The sequence below is a fragment of the Larus michahellis genome, chromosome 8, assembly GCF_964199755.1.
Source record: "Larus michahellis chromosome 8, bLarMic1.1, whole genome shotgun sequence".
NCBI lineage: Eukaryota > Metazoa > Chordata > Aves > Charadriiformes > Laridae > Larus > Larus michahellis.
The window spans coordinates 12633645-12650497 of NC_133903.1; the positions used below are offsets into that span (position 1 = coordinate 12633645).

The following is a 16853-nucleotide window of genomic DNA, read 5'->3' on the forward strand; positions in this document are numbered from 1 at the left end:
CCCCGCACCTCCCGGAGCCATGGGGCTTGGCTCCGGGGTTTATTTAATTGATTCATAGAATTATTGAATAGTTTAGGGTGGAAAGGACCTTAAAGATCGCCCAGTTCCAACCCCCCCTGCCAGTGGGACACCTCCCACTAGAACAGGTTGCCCAGAGCCCTGTCCAACCTGGCCTTGAACACTTAGTTTCTTTATCCAATTAAAGCAAAAAATCTAAAACCAGATCAGGACAATCATCAATGATCCTGTCCTCTTTGTTTTACTTTAATTAAGTTAGTTTTTAAGTCGATTCAAAAATAAACACACCTCTTTCTTTGGCAATTAGGAGTTACATCTTGTCAGATTGTGAGAAGACTGGTAAGTTAGAAGAATAGAAGAGACTAAATTTAACCAAAACCAGCCTTTCAATGCGTGCATATACCTCCCAAATACATTGTAACTTGGCATAAAATCTGGCCCCCGCTGTTCCTCGTTGGCCTTTTGTAGCTCAGGCCGACGCGGCACTGGGGGGTCGGTTCTGGCCGGGCAGAACAGGAGCTGCGCGAGGCGGCCACGGGCACTCCGCTGAGACACTGCTCTTGCTGAGGTACATTTCCAATAAGTATTGCACATTTAGTTTTGAATCGGCTAAAAAACTAACTTAATTAAAGCAGGACAAATAGAACAGGATCGCTGATGACTGTCCTGATCTGATTTTAGATTTTTTGCTTTAACCCGATGAAGAAACCTAAGCTGAAGTAAGAGCTAAAGGGTTTGCCAGCCAGCATCGAAAAAAAACGGAGTTTAAAATCATGCCCTTGATTATACTTTGATACAGGTAAAGCCTTGGTGCCACCCTCTCCCCCAAGTCAGAGGGCCCCAGGCCCGCTCGGCTGCTCCAGGAGGGCCCTGTTGGCCCGCGGGGGGACAGAATACGCCCCCGGGGCAGAGACGGACAAGGCCTGTCCCGCCGTTCCCTCCCTGGGCTGCCGTGGGGCTCGGGGAAGGCGCGGAGCGGGGCGGCGAGGGACGGAGACCGCAGCCGCCTCCCGTCCCCTCAGCGCGCCGCGGCCGCCCCCGGGCAGGCGGAGCGGGACGCGGCTGCCGGGGAAGGCGGCGGAGGCGCCGGCGCCCGTCACGGCGGGCTGCGAGGGGCCGCGGGGCGGTAAACGGCCGCGGCGTGCGGCGGGGCGGGGAGCGGCGGCGAGGAGGCGGGCGGGCAGAGGGGGTCCTGCCGCGCAGGCCGGGGCTGGCCGAGGGCGGCAGCTGCTCCGCCACAACGCGCCTGCGGACTCCTTCCGCAAAGTTTGCGGGCGGGAGGAGGAGGGGAGCCGCGGCGGGACTGCAGCAGCCGGGCTGGAGATGCCCCTGAGGAGCCTCCTGCCGACGGCGGGGCTGCGGCAGCGCCGCTGAAGCCCGCGCTGGCCGCCCGCCTTCCTCCGGGGAGGGACGGGACCGAGCCGGCCGCTCTGTGGCTGTGCCGCCTCCGCGCCCCGCGGGGCTCGCCTCTTCCCGGCTGCGGACCCGGCCCCGTCTCTGGGGTGTTGCCCTTCCCTGCCACCGGGGCTGCGGAGCGCGGTACTGCGCCGCCGCTGCCGCCCGCTCGCCCACCTCCCCTCCCCGCGCCGGCCGGGCAGGTCGGTGCCCTCTGCGGCGCCCGGAGCCCCCGCCGCCGGAGCCCGCCGCAGCCCCGCACGGCTGCATGCCCGCCGCGGTCTCGGCACGTCTGGATTCGCTGGAGTCCTGGGCCTTCCATGCGCTGCTGGTGCTGCCCTATATGTTTTATTTGGGCTTGTTCTTTGTCAACGTGCTGATCCTGTACTATGCCTTCCTGATGGAGTACATCGTTCTCAATGTAGGCATCGTCTTCCTGCCCGAGGATATGGACCAGGCTCTGGTGGATCTGGGGGTGCTCTCCGACCCTGGCTCCGTGCTCTACGAGACGGACAGCGAGCTGGATGTCTTTGACGGGTACTTGGAGTGACGCCCCGGGGCGCTCCGAAGCGACTGCGGGCTGTCGCCGGGCCGGGCGTCCCGGCATGGCCGTGGCTCGGGGGCCGCCGCGGCCCCGCCATGCCCTCGCTGCGTCTCGGCTCCTTCTGCGCAGCATCTTCCCTTCCAAACGCCCCCCCCGCCCCGCTCCCCCGTGCCCGGGTCGCGCTGCCGCCGGGCAGAGCCGCGGACACGCAGGGGGCTCGCAAGGGAAGTAAGTCATTTCCTCGGGCCCCTCCGGGGCAGCGCGGCGCTCCCGGCGCCATCCCGCGGGGGCGGCGGCGGGGCCGGGGACAGCCCTCCCCGGGAGAGCCGGGGGGCCGGGAGCGGGCACTGCCCCGGGGACACGCACCGCCGCAGCGAGTAGAACGGGCGAGCCTTGCGGGCAGAGGGCCGGGGCCGGGCTGCTCGGGGGCGCTGAGCCCTGCCCGCCCCCCCGGGGGTTCCTCCCGCCCGGCAGAGCCCACCGCCGGCGGGGGACCCGCTCCGCCCCCGCTGCTGCGCGGCCGGGAGAATGCCTCTCCCTCGGGAGAATGCCTTGCCCTCAGGAGTAGTTTTCACAGGCGTGAGGCGCTGCAGCTGTGATGCGCGGTGTTATGTTTACAGCTGGTCAACAACTTCACTAACCCGGTCTTGAAAGCAGCTCTGAATCTAGAGGAACATCCAGGCTAATATTTGTTAAAATTCAGAGACCGTACTGGAGCTAGAAATACATCTTAATCAGATGCCCTCTGAAACCTCTGTCTTGGATAACAAGAAACCTACTCGGCTCACCGTTTTCCTCACGTTAATCATAGCACGAGGGTTTGCTTGATCAATTTATTGTTGTTTTTTTGAGTGATACGAAAACTCTGGAAATGTAAGGTTTTAGCATTTTAAAACATTGAAATCGAATTGGGAAGAAAAATCACTATTTCTAGCTAGGACTTTCTGTGCCAAGTCTGTGTTAATGAAAACATTCACAGTTTAAATTAAAATGTGTTAGCAAATCTGCCAGTAGGACTTTTAGCAAAATATTGTCTGTAAATTTTAAAACCAGTTCAGGATACCTTTTATTTCCTATTTGAAATTATGGAAATAGGAAATTCTGTTGTAAGGTTACAAACATAACCTTGGTGAACATACTATACAAATACCACTTAACATCAAGCTATTTTAATCAGTCTTCTAATTTAAAAAAAAAAAACAAACAAGCTTTTCCTGTAGTCCTTCATACAGGTTAAAACCATCTCCTAAATATTTCTATTCAGATTCGATATAAAGCAATAGTAGCTGATTTCAGTCAATAGTTTAGAAGGAAAAAATGGGAAATTTTGGTGTTGGAGTAACACTGATTACACAAACACAGCTGAACAAAGCTTGGTCAAAGGCACATGGGAGCATAACAAGTGTGCGTGTGGGGAACAGATCTTTGTTGCTCCTGAAGAAATTCCACTGCATATAGTTACTGCAAATGAAAGTGTCCATGCCAGCATTTGGTGGTCCATCCCAAGCAGCTGGATTAGAATCACTTCTGCTAGAACAGAAGGTCTGGAGCAGAACTAAACTCCCCATAAAACGCTCTTGGCTACTTTTGTGGTTGTCTCCTCCTCTCCCTTTTCTGCTGGGCAAGTAACACCCCTGGCTCTATATTCCAGGAGAGAAATTCATAAAAACTAATGGAAATTTAAGCAAAATCTTTGGTGCAAAAAGGCCTAGCCATTTTCTTCCCCAAAATACCTTTCCTCAAACCTCAAATCTTAATACTACAACACCGTCTAATACAGGGATTAAAAATATTTTTTTAATCACTTTTGTGCTGACTAGGATTTGTCACGATGAGTTGCATCTAATTTTCAGGAACACCTAAGGAGAAAAACTGACTTAGTTTTCCTCAGTGGATTTTTCCTACTACGTGAACACATAGTTTGATAGAGCGTAAGGTCTCAGCTCAGTTCTGTTCAGTGTTAGATAAATTGGCTTGTTAAAGTTTTCCCTCATATTGATAGGATAAGCCACTCTGCAAACTTCTTGATATTCTAACTAGAAAACCATGTGTCACCTCCGTATGTAGAAATGCAGAGGTCTTTGCAAAGCTCAGAAGTCTCAGTTTATATCCACCTTGAGCTAATGGAGCTTTGCACAGGTACCAGCTCTAGCCTTGATCCTTTAATTTGGAAGTTGTCATGTTAAACGGCGGTTTCCACTGATAATCAAATCAGAAATCCCTAAAGTTAGACTGATTATTAGAGAATAAAAAAATACTATTACTGTGCTTCATCTATTTATATATTTAATTATATTTATATATGCAGCAACCAGACCAAACATTGCATAATTATTGGCTACCAGGCAGAGAGAGTCAGCATGTCACCATGAAAAGGAATTTGTCTTAATATCCTGGTTACTGTTTTCTTCACTGTTCTGTGCTGTTGCTCCTCACCAGTTCCCTAGGAAGGCAGGCAGAAGAAGGCCCTAATTTGGAGCTGTGGCTTCTGCTTTGGGAGCAGAAGGCAGGCAGTGGAAGGGAAGATGGAAATGCCTTTGGTGCCTAGCCTGCAGCGAGCTGGGGTCTGTAGGAGCGTTAAGCCGTGCTCTCCATAGGCCTAGGATGGCAGCCCACCTGCCCCATTCACTTAGACCCAGAGGTGCTGAAGATTCACAAGATGCTGCAAGAAGAATAGTTCTCAGTTTTACCAGCAGAGATGAAAAATACATAGGCATACTCTTTGCATTAAATGTAAGAGGAGTGTTCTTCATGTGACTCACCAGTGATTACTGAGAACAGCTAAAAAGCTATGATTAGCCTTAGCTGAAACCTTGCCATGTGCTCCTTGCATTTAGAAGGCAATGCCTTGCACCCGGGAGGTGACTGGCGTGTATGACAGGGAAACAAAGCGGGAAAATCCCAAGAGGCGATTCTGCAAAATGTGGAAAGGCTAATTTAGATGTGAAAATAAAAGAGTGTGTGGATCAGAAAAGCTCTGTTCTCTCTTGCAGCAAAACCCTCACTTGAATAAACTCAATTATGGCCAGGTTTCTGAGCATGATTGGTGGCAGAGATTGAAGGTAGATAACTAAGCAGCTCAGAGAAGCTTCCTATCCTATTCAGATGCAGAAATCTGTCTGTGTAAACTGAGCAGAATTGAGCTTGCTCATGTCATCTACTTTTAGTGTGAGTGTGCCAGGTTCTGTATTATATTTGAAGTGCCCTGGAATAAGGTGATATGACTGTTCTCCTTGTACTTAAAATCAGATGTGACTCATCACAAAGTACTCTAATCAGAAAGAAAATGAGCAAAAGTAATCAATAATGAAAACTGAATAGGAATTACTGGATTTATTTAATCTTACAGTATAAGCATTACCTATATTTTTTCATCAAGGTGAATTATGAGGAACATCTTCAGTGAGCAGAATCCAGCACTCAAAAACTTATGACTCAGCACTTCTGCTGCATGCCAGCATCTAAATCCCGAATCAAAGAAATAGCTTTACTCGCTAACTCATCAATATAGTGCCAATTAGAAATGCAGGCTCAGTGTCTATGAGAGACAGCATGGCCCAGTGGGGAGGGAAATACGCGTGCTGGACTCCTTCCTGTGTCTGCCACTGATGTCTTCTGTGAGCTTAACTCACTTGTGCCTCCGTTCCGGCTCTCTAAAACAGAGATGCCACATAAAGGAACAGATCAGAAAAATATCATCACTAACAGTGTTAAGACACACATAAATGCATCAGGATCCACCTCCTGACTTTCTCATTTTCAGCCTTTGAATCTTAAAAATAATGAGTGCAGTGATCTGTTACTTACTTTACCTTGCCATTTTTCACTATGCCCTTCCCTTATTTGTAGAAATCTCCAGTCAGTTGGCTATTTGGTATGAGTTAGAGTAACAACAGGATTAAGAGCAATAGCTGTGATTTTTAGACCTGTGTTTTGAATTCTTATATGTTATTAAAATTAATAGAAGTTGAGTGCTCAAAGTCACCTGATAGCTCTGCTTTAAAGAGACTTTTGTACGCTGATGCTTAACAGGATTTCCATCCTAGATGGAAGGAAGACAAAATCGTGGTTTGATGATGAACTGTCCATTCAGACCGATTAACCACAGCCATGGACAGTCCCAAGTGATTTTCTACCAAATGCATTCATTTATATAATGCAAAGAGAGGAGACAGATTTTTAAAAGAAGTTTTCCAAAAGCGGCTGTTAATAACATGAATTAAAATGAGGCATAGAAAATTAAGAGATATTCAATTTAGGATAGAAATAGTTCAGGCCTGAGTATTTAATGTGTTAAAAGCTGCAGCCACAAATGATTTTAAAGAATAATTTAAAAAAATTCTATGGTTCTTCCCTACAAAAATGAAGCTTACTGTAATCAACTTGCTTCAATAGGTGGCAATAGCCAATTATCAGTTTTAAGCTGTCAAAGGAATTAAGAAACGAATCCCATTTAATTCTTCATGTTTGTTTCCTCTGGAGGAGGGGCAGAGTTCAGCTAGCAACTAGCAATCCTAAAATAGAAGAAAAAAATAATTTGTTTAGAGACATTTAGTTTGTATATTTGGCCCGTCCAACTCTTTGCATTTGTCCCCTCATAATGATTCTAGTTTATATGGAGTACAGCTGTCCAAAAAAATTAAATAGTATATGGAAGTGTCTAAATCTTACCATTTCTTCAGGGAAACTTTCAAATTGTCTTTCTTTTCCTAGTTGAGTTTTAGTACTTTGGCCACAAACTTGGGAAAAAAAATAGCTGAATAGTTTGAATGATGCTCTCTGAGGACACATGTTTCTAATATATGTGATAAAAAGGGTAAGGACTAATAGCAGCCATATATGGAAAGTAACAGTATAATGGAAAACGATGACATGCACTGAATGATCTATTGCTGGGTAAAGCTGTAGTTCAGTTAATAGACTTAAGGCTATACACTCTTTGAAGGGCCAGAATAAAAGAGCCGAGGCTTGCTCAGACAGCAAAGCCCAAATAGGCCATGAGATCTCAAACACTCTTGCAGAAAGTCAGGAAGCAGAACACAGACAATGTCAGCATGTGAAACAGTCACTATGTTTCCTTTGGTCAAGCCTGAATTGTGAAGAACAACTTCACAGACAGAATTAACAAAAATATCATAACCGAGTTTCTTCTAATGCTAGAGTTACACTACAATAGCCACACTGTTAAATTCTTACTGGTATCTTTTACGATATTGGAAGATTACAGTTCTGAGATTTTAAAAATATTACCTTTTCATTTTACTTTTTTTTAATTTTTGAAGTTTTCTGTTAAAAATGAGGTTCACATGAAATTTGAAGGACAGGCTTTTAATCAGCTGAATAGAAAGGCAAGACTGAATACCCTGGTCAATTGTATCATTCACACCCCATTTAATATCTGCCACTACAAATTACAGTCTTGCCCTAGCAGCCCTACAGCAGTATCTATCTGAAACTTCCATTAGACAGCTTTATGCTTTGCTTTGGAGGCCCAATACATTTTGCTGTGCTATTTTTAAGTCAGCCTAGAATTTGATCTACAATGCGGAATACTAACCATCTCCCTGAACTGCCTGCTGTAGGTCAGACTTTTTAGTTCAGCTTGGGAAGCGATCAGAGAAACATCAAATGAGTAACATGTTAGAGCTGCTGTTTCCGCTTTTCTTGTTCTTAGTTTAAGAAGCAGGATTTTGAGCGTATGATTGCTGTTAGCAGGGTACTGTAGCTGATAGACATTTCTCAGAAATACCCCACTGGACACAAAAGCGCTTCTTGTCTCTGCCCTAGCATCTGCAGTAAGTGCCCCACAAGGACATATGAAATGTCGTGATGAGTCAGACCACGATCCCCCAGCCCCGTGTTCTGCCTCTGACAGGGCAGGGGATGCCCTCTGGGAGAGCAGATGACCCTGACCAAAATCTGCAGTCTGTTCTCTTCGGACTTTTCAGAATCCACAGTGGCAGAATGAGGGACATTAGAGGGCACATTGCTGCCCAGCCCTTTAGCAAATGTTTTCCAAACCCGCCACCTTTTGCCCACCCAGTGTTATGAAATCCTTCTGGAGTTCCTTGCTATCAGTACAGCATCTGAATACCTGACACAGCTTATTTTCTGCAGTCTTGAAGGTTTCTCTGTTCACTCTCTTTGCTGGGTCACTAATGGTGATGTTGAATCAAAACTGGTCCCTGGTATAACCTGCTACTGACTTCTTTCCTACCAAGCCTTATTCTTTGCTTCCAGTCTTTTAATCTGCTTTCAGTCCGTAGAAGAACCAGTGCTCAGCACCTTCATAATCCACAGCTCTGGTTCTACTTGGAGAAGGCTTGTCAGGTCTTGTGTTTACCTCTGATGATAGTAAAAAATGACCTTTTAATAGCTGTTGGATACTTTGAGCCCGTCAAGGCAAATTAGATAAAGTGAGATAAAGCAATATAACAGTAATTTATTCTTGTCAGTAAGACCAAGAAGTTAGCCAAACATGTTATTTAACTCCGTAACTACTTACCAGTGGATCCGAAATGCTTTGAACAAAGTAACTCTAAAGAAAAAGAGACCAAATCAGAGGCTCTGTCAAATATAGACAATACATAATTAACATGATTACACAAAAAATAACAACAGTCTATTGAACAGTACCTGGTTAAGAAAATGTAGCCAGTTCAAAAATCAGTATTAATAGGTAGTTCTAGTGATAAAAAACCTAGCATAAAATAGGCTATGCCACTGTATGCCGTGGCCGGTTGTACTCTCTTAAGAGCAACCTCTACTAATTGACCTGATGGACTGTGGCTGACAGCTTGTTCTCATACCTGTCACACCATCTTCATGCCTCTGTTCAAATTACACTGACTAGTGTGCTCTGACATTACAGAAACTGTTACCTTGATTTCTCTGAAATGTTGTTCAGGCCTTTACTTCTCAAAGAATTATCATCTATAGTCACAAAAGGTTTTGATTTTTTTTTTGTTTTTGTTTTTAAAGAAGTCAATGACATGGTGCTATATCTAACACACAAAGTGACTTCTCTCTTCATTTTAGGTCTAGAGAGTTACTCTGTATTTATGTGTTCTCTTTTAAACAGATTCATTAAACACCTGAATGGATTATGACCAGGTTAATGGATCAAGTGATGGAAAGAAACTATACTCTGAAATGTAGAGATGAAAAGATGGACAAGGGGACAACAAGAAGAGTTGTCATCAGACCTTGTCGGTTGTGACTTTTCTCCATGGTCATTGCCTCTTGAGTGTGCACTAACTGCAGTGATTCATGCACCGCACTGGGCTTCCATAGGTAATTCTGGGATGGACTACATGAACAAATAATATAAGCTATGTTCTATTATAACAGAAAATCAAGATGTTACTCAGATTTGATAAACTTTTGAATAAATAACATGTCACCCAAATGGACACGCTCTACATACTGCTTAAGCAAGTTTTACAACCACACATTGAAAACCCTACCAGCCAGTAGTTCACAGACAGTACTCTCTCAGGGGAAAATATGCAGGAGTGACTGCAAGGAGGTTCTCTTCAGGGCAGTTTACGGCAAGAACTGTGCTAGTAAGATATTTTATTTAAATTGTGAGTTTTGAAATAGATCAGAGAGTAAATTTTATATAAGTCAGGTGGATTCATTATTTAACACAAGATACTTTGCAGATTGTTTCAGCTCATATTCTTATGTACAGATGTGAAAGCAATGCAATAAAGACTGACCTTTTCCATGAAAAAGTAAGCAGTCATTTGTTGGAGTTGTTATTTTTCGGTTTGAACAGAAAAATAATTGAAATATGCTTTCCAGGAAATCACAGTTTTCCTGTAATTTCCTACCTCCAGGTAGTTCCAGATTGTTGAGACGGCCAGCATGTAGGAAATCCTTCTCATTAACAGCTACTTAAAAAAAAAATCAGACCTGAACTGAAACACTTGGAACTGCACACTGGCAGGGTGGGAAAACCCATTGGTAATTGAGGGCAGGTATTGTACTCGTTTTGTCTTGTTATATTTTTTAGAAAAGTCTAATTTTTGTAACTGTGCAGTTGTTAAGCCAAGTTGATGTATCAAGAACGTTTCAGATAAAGCAGAAATGAAAACATTTCTCCTGAGCTCTCTCCATGCATATGCCTGTCCTCTGCAATCTGTGTCTCTACCATCTGCTCCCAGCTCGGGCTTTCAGACCCAGACAGATGGCGTCATGAGTCTCCTGACAGCCAGCGTGAGGGAATAAGAGGGTGACAGTTCAGATCCCCCATGAAACAAAGAAACTCGTCTATCAAACTGCTTTTTTCTGGTACTCTCAGTGTGTTGCACTCAAATGTCATTTTTTTAACTCTTAGTGCAGTAGAAACGTCCCTGCCCAGGGCAGGGGGGTTGGAACTAGATGATCTTTAAGGTCCCTTCTAACCCGAACCATTCTATGATTCTATAAATTAGCTTCCAGTCCCCAAATTTCTGTGCTCCAAATTAATTTTCAGCTGCTTCTGCAACAGGTGAAGCACTGTCATTGAGCTAAGTAGCTTTTCTCCCAGATAGGTTCCATCAGATAAAGTTTGGGGCCTTAAAAACACTGACAAGTGCTTTGTACCATGCAATCCCTGGCCTGCAATTCAGGAATAAAGTCACTTAGGACACAATATTCTAACGCGTAAAGATACATTTAGGGAACTAAATCCCCATTTAAGCACCTATATGAAGAATAGCTATGTTTAAAGACTTGTTACGCTTGTGTTCACATGCCCATTTGTACTAACACAAGAAAGGCTGAATTTTGCTTCTGAAGGCAGCATTCCTGCTGCCTATATAATTAGAAATTCATACTGTTTGCAGAGATGGCTTACACTAATTTTTCAGGGTCACATGTATGCCATTTTAAGACCATGGTTCAGTTTGTCATGTAGGTACTTCCTGCAGTATCTACTAGTTTGTAATCATTTCCCTGCAGTGGATTTATGCCACATGATGCACAGATCAAGCAATACAAATTCCACCAAGTAATTCACTGTGGAGATTCTGAATCTTAGATCAAGATTTCTGATTTCTTAGAACAGCTAAGCCTCATACATTTAAAGGATGGGGAGAGCACTCAGATTACAGGATCTGACAACCATCGTAAGACAAGCCTTAGCATTTTAACAAGGCTTCTTTGACAATAAAAAGAGCATGGGCATAAAGAGAGTAGCATTTTTCTCATCCAAAAAGGTATTTTAGAACAGAGATTTGATCAGAACAGCTTTTTTAGGGTAGGCAGTGAATTCAGTCCTCTATATACAAGGCACTTGTTTGGCAAAAGCATTTTGGATGAGCTTTGTGCCACAAGAATATACAAGACTTCGAACCTCAATTATATTTAGAACTTTTAACTGCAAAAAGTCTGAAAGGATGAAAACATCTTTTTGCTGTTACTAGCAGCTGGCTTCAGTCAGCACTTTTATATCTTCTAATTCTGGACTTACAGGCTGTCAGTTGGCATTGCAAGAGCCCGTTGCCTGTTACGAAAGAATTATTTCTCCATTTCCAGACCACTGAATCAGTAAGTGCCAGCAAGACCAACCCGTCTCCCTTGCACACCGTGCTTTCCATTAACCTACAATATGAAGCCCTTAGCATGTCATTATGTTCAGAAGCCAGCAGTAGTTTCATCGCCTTTCCAGGAGAAAAATCAAAATAATTTTCAACAGGTACTACAAGCTACTGTAAAAAGGAATACTCACTTTTATTAATACTTCAAAAAAGATGTATAAAGACAACCAAAACATTGTATCACAATTTACAACCTGTACATTATAAACATACATCTCGCAGTAACTCATACAAATATTACAACAGCAGTTTTCCCAACACAATTTTATCAGTCCAGACAGTGTCCTGTAACATTTAGCTGCCTGTGTAATATTTAGCAGGTTCCCAGATTCAGTTACAGTGAAGCGTAGCTGCAGAATATATCCCTAAAGGGGCATTTCTCACCCAAAGCTTAGTTAAGGGAAGCCAAGACGAGGGCTCACCATAGATCTGCATGGCTGGAGTGCCGCAGGCTGATGGGAACATCACACAAGATTTGGCTCAAACTAACTCCCATTCAAGCAGCTGAAACAGGGGGATGTAAATGAGATTTTTTTCCATGGACTCTGGCTAGAGTTTGGCTAGAGAGAAGAACCATGTGGATAGTTAAGAAAAATATCATTGTCTAGTTACAATCTTACTCTCCGTAGAGTGTTTCCACCTTGCTGTCTTGTACTGTTGCCTTCTCGTACTAGGTCTGGTTCCTTGCTCTCCTTTGATTAACAGAAACAACAAACCAGACCTTCCTTCCCTTCTTTAATTTGTCCACCCTCCATCCCTGCTGCCAGGATTCTGCAGGCACTGAAACTTTAGCAAAGAAGTATAATTTGCTTGAAAGAAAATAAAGATTGTGGGTTTGAACTGTTTAAAATCAGGGACTTTTTAAAAACCAAGTAACAGAGTATTTGAGAGGTTCGCCGAGAGATTCTAGTTTGCATAAATCCTTAGGTCAGTATTGTCAGTGCTTCCTAGCAGAAAAGATTTCAAGGAGGTTGTTGTGCTAACCCTGAGCTAACCGTGAAGGAGAAACCTTCCTTCTCAGTTTGAGCATATTGAATATTTCTAGTTTTTTTCCATCCCTATTTGTTTTTCTGTCTCTGGGTTGTACCTGGACAGGGAGCCAGAATGTTAAGTTCCTGACAACTGTCTCTGTATGATTACAAGTTCTCTCTGTGTTCACAGAGCTGAAATAAAAGAAAAATGGAGACAATTGGTTTGCTATCACAGCCAGCAGGGCCAGTATTTGGCCCACATATCACTGATACCAGCAGCACAGACACATGATAATGCTTTGAAATATGTTATTGTCTGTCATTGCCTAGTTATTCATAGCTCTGTAAAAGAAGGCCACATAAATCGCACACAGTAGTGATTTCACTGTCAAGTATAAAATCGATGCTTGTACATTTATGCTGCCACTTGCAAGTAAGAAACTAAATCCTAACCCAGGTATAAGAATTTAAAGTTCACATTTGAGATGGAGTAAAAACCTTTAAAGGTTGTCACTTTGGGGATTTTTGTGTAATGAACTGAAGCTATTTGTATGCATTTGGATTTCTGTGATAATGTCAGAAAAATCCTTAATAGTTTTCCAGTTTTAATTCATTTCTTCTGTTTACTTCTTCCCCCCGCCCCGCCCCGAGTCTTTTGGAAGGATTCTGTAACAAGAGAGTGATATCCCTTAAGATATCCCTTAAGACAACATTGGTGATTAGCATCAAGAAAAGGGCTGCTTCTGGATTCTCATGGATAATCTTACAATATCAGACTGTCTTCTATGACTGATCATTCTTATTTATGCTCCTGACCCCAGTGCTTCAAATCAGTCCAGATACAAGGTGAAATCAGCAACGTTGAGCTTTGGAAGTCCAAAATCATCAAACCAAATTTGATCACAGTTACTACTGGCACCATGAAACAATTAGGTTTGATCTGTCACTCCCTCAGATGTTGCAGGTCCAGCAACTTGCAGTCTACTCTTTGATGAATCGATGATGGAATTTTATACTACCAATGTCCTGGTGATTCCTGGTCACCTTTAAAGGTGATCACAATATCCAGATGCTTTTTTCATCTTTGAAACTCAATGTTTCTTAATGCTTCATCACATCAGTAGAAACACAACTGGGTCTTTGAATAGCATTTTAAATGAGCTTTAAAAAATTTGAACTCCGTCATTCACCTACTTCAAGCATCACCCAGAAGCTTAAAAGTGACTTTTTTTTTTTTTTCATTTTGCCACTATAATGAAAATCAGCCACTGATTCATAAAGCAGCAAGAAGACAGGAAAACACAGAGGACGCCTTCCCCTCTTCTTTATGTTACCTGTGAAATGATGAAAACAGAATATTAGATGCATGCCCATCAACTTAATCACCATTAACATCACCAAAACCATATATTTGGTATGCTCTGAAAACAGAAAACCGTGGCTGGTAGATGCTGAATGTTTCAAGTTTGGGAGACAGGGTCCAGACTTCCTGCTGCTACTAATGCTCAGTGCTAACGAAGAAGAATGTTTCCTTGCATATTGAGATACTATATTAATGTGGTAACTGGTGCCACAGGCATGGGCTGCAAACATGAGAGAACAGCAGTGAAGAGAGGTGCAAGGGGTTGTTTATGTGGAGCTGTGCGAAACACATCTTTTGTTTGTCACGAAAGCTCACCAGTGTCCAAGAATCACACAACAGAGCTCTCTACCACTGACTGCCATTGCTCTGTGTCCAGAGGAAAACCGAGGTCATTTGGGAGCTGACCTACACGTTCAGAGACTCTTATCGCATGCTCCCCTCGAATAACAGACACAGCAGGTTAGAGAAAGCTTTGTTTTTGTAAGGTTCCCTGGCAGTGTTCATATCTCTAATGTCATCTTTCCCAAGTAGGTACGGATATTCAACAAGACGAAGTGCTAGTTGTACTTTAGGCACTGTAGGATCACTACAGGTTTTCACTGCTGCTGTGTAAAGCTAGTCTGTCAAGCTGGTAAAGTATGTAAGTCTTCCACAACCTATAGCCTGATCAGTGCCATATATATATATACATAGCCCAGTCTACATCCAGTGACTAGTGCACTGAGAGCAAGAATCACGCAAAAGCTTGGCGCGCTGCGTAGTTTAGGGAGCCATTAGCAAGCGCAGCCATTGCCAGGACCATTCAACCCACAGCTCAAGCAGCTGGCAATCACTCTGCGATGCGTTTTTCTGAAAGCAAGCTGGAGGGCATCTGGTGTCTTCCTTGACTCTGGCTTCTCATTCTTCACTGGGATCATTTCACTGATGCATCCCGAGTAATGTTTTTTTAAGAGTAAGAGGAAACACGTGGCAGAAAACTGGGAGCAGAAATCCTAACTTCCCAGTGCCTGCTGCAGCTCCTTCAGTCCAGGAGCGTCAAGGCAGTCAGATCCATCATCAAACTGTTAGCAAATTGCTAACAATGCAATTATTTCAAGAATCCTTGAAACTGTGCAGGCAGAATCAATGAAGTTAAAGTGACTGCCAGTGGCTAAACCACACAAAGAAGACTGAGAACAAGGAGTGTAGGAGCCCACGGTTTGCTCCGAGTACAGTGTAGGCACAGCTTCATAGTGAGGCAAGCAGCTGTTGAGGATTTGTACTAAACAAAGGAAAAGTGAAAGGACACTTACTAAAACTCAACACAAAACAATCTCTAAGCAGTACAGAACTCATCTATTAAACTTGAGAAGTATACAGAGCTATTCAGTTTCCCGCAAGAAAAAAGAGGAGGTAAGCAGGCCAGCTGCCAGCCACTGCCCTGGGCTGAACGAGGAGTCCCCGAAGTCCATTCTTGCTGATGCAGCTCTTGCAGTCTCTAGCGATGGTGCCAAGGAGGTGGGGGGTGCAAGGTGAGTGGGGGCAAAGGCGGCCTGATGTGATATGGATCTGTGCCACTCTAGGGCAGCATCTCTATACCTAGCCATGCATGCGTTGATGCTGTTACTGTGCCTGCTGCTAGTGAGACCAGATCAACAGCTCCCCCAGAAACAAATCTTGTTTCAGGGAGCCAGGGCTTACGTTACCTTTATGGGATCATCTGAATCTACACACTGATCCTAGAGTCCAGCTGCTGAAGGTGTTCGAGAACTCCATAGGGAATGGTGGGATTCCACATCCTGTAAGGGCAAATTCAGAAAGGAAAGAGATTTTAAGAAGTGTAATTTCCTTCACAGTTTTTTTGGTGTGCTTAGCATGTTAGTCTTTTGTTTTGTTTTTAAAGTTGCCTTTCCCTTTTGAATATAATTCCATCAAAGTATTTAAGCTATGGAACAAATGAAAATGCATTTTCTTTAGAAGGAAGCAGTTCGCTCCCCCATAACCTAGCTGACTCTGGTTATAGGACACATTACAGTCCTCTTCCATAACTGTTCCTTAGCTTTCTATCAAACCCCCCTCTCCTGAGTGTGTACTGGCAGCTGCAGTCTATTTAGCCTCTAATGACGGCTGCTCATTGTTTATCCTTCAAACACAAGTCCTGCAGCAGAGTAGGTCAGGTACTCTGGGAGGGTAGAAGATTAACAAAGGGAGGGTCAAGGTAAACTATGCTTAAAGCAGGACAAGTGGGAATTAATGCAGCTGAAACCAGAGAAAACATTTTTAACATTTCTATGACTGCTTTTGTGTTTTGGTGATGTCTTTTTTTGTGCCTCTTATAAATCTGACAAATACAGAACACAGCTTTAGCATGAATTCTAACTCAATTTACAGAACAAAGATACAGCAATTGGCGTATCAAGAGACTTACACCAAGTTCTTTATATGGGGACATTTTCGTAAGCTGTCAGTCAGCTGCTGGGCTCCAACACCAGTTATTTTGTTATATTGAACGCTGAGGGAAAAAAAAAATCAGCAAACTTTGTTAATCCAGATCAGTAGCGGTAGCAGTGTAATCAAATATTTCATTCAAAATCAAAAATACTACATGGGTTTATCTGCAGATAGAGGAAGAAAGAAAAAGAAAAAAAACCCCACAAAATAGATCCTTCATTCAAAAAAACCTGTCATAAAATATTCAAAGGGTCAAGCTGGAACTTCATTAGGTCAGTTTGTCTGAAGAATTCCTTATTCTATGTACCACAGGTCCTTCTCCAACTCCCCATGACCCTGTTCTCCCATCTTAAAACCAATTTTTCCGGTTTTATGGTGAACTGCTCCTTAATCCTTTCTAAACACTGACTATCTGGACTCCGCAGAAGCACATTTTCCCTGTGAAATTTCCCTGAAATTTTCTTCCTCAAATTCTGTCTCCTCTACCCTGAGCATGGAAGATATGAATTTTCAGTATGCAAGCAAGCAAGCTTTTCTGGGCCATCTCA

General features: G+C 43.7%; 2 protein-coding genes across 7 annotated transcripts in view; one reads left to right on the forward strand and one right to left on the reverse strand.

The window, feature by feature from the left end:
• The first annotated feature begins 1538 nt into the window (after nucleotides 1-1538).
• Nucleotides 1539-9205, forward strand: DEXI (Dexi homolog). Its single transcript, XM_074598237.1, has 2 exons — nucleotides 1539-1950; nucleotides 9039-9205. Exons 1-2 carry the CDS (start codon nucleotides 1682-1684, stop codon nucleotides 9064-9066), a joined length of 297 nt encoding a protein of 98 aa, XP_074454338.1. The 5' UTR covers nucleotides 1539-1681; the 3' UTR covers nucleotides 9067-9205.
• Nucleotides 9206-11651: 2446 nt separating this feature from the next.
• CIITA (class II major histocompatibility complex transactivator) overlaps nucleotides 11652-16853 on the reverse strand; it is a 33355-nt gene continuing 28153 nt past the window's right edge. For all 6 annotated transcript variants that reach the window (XM_074598341.1, XM_074598339.1, XM_074598342.1 and 3 more), the window contains 3 exons: nucleotides 16283-16366; nucleotides 15561-15653; nucleotides 11652-13846 (listed from right to left, as the gene is read on the reverse strand). In XM_074598341.1, the coding sequence (XP_074454442.1) occupies nucleotides 15581-15653; nucleotides 16283-16366 (157 nt within the window). In that variant the 3' untranslated portion in view covers nucleotides 11652-13846; nucleotides 15561-15580. The remainder of the gene's footprint in view (nucleotides 13847-15560; nucleotides 15654-16282; nucleotides 16367-16853) is intronic.

Bases quoted from the DNA above. Each gene is read 5' to 3' on its own strand.
- DEXI (XM_074598237.1), top strand. From the start codon at position 1,682: ATGCCCGCCGCGGTCTCGGCACGTCTGGATTCGCTGGAGTCCTGGGCC. The intron at 1,951-9,038 runs GTACTTGGAGTG...TCTTTTAAACAG, and splicing joins GAGCTGGATGTCTTTGACGG to ATTCATTAAACACCTGAATG.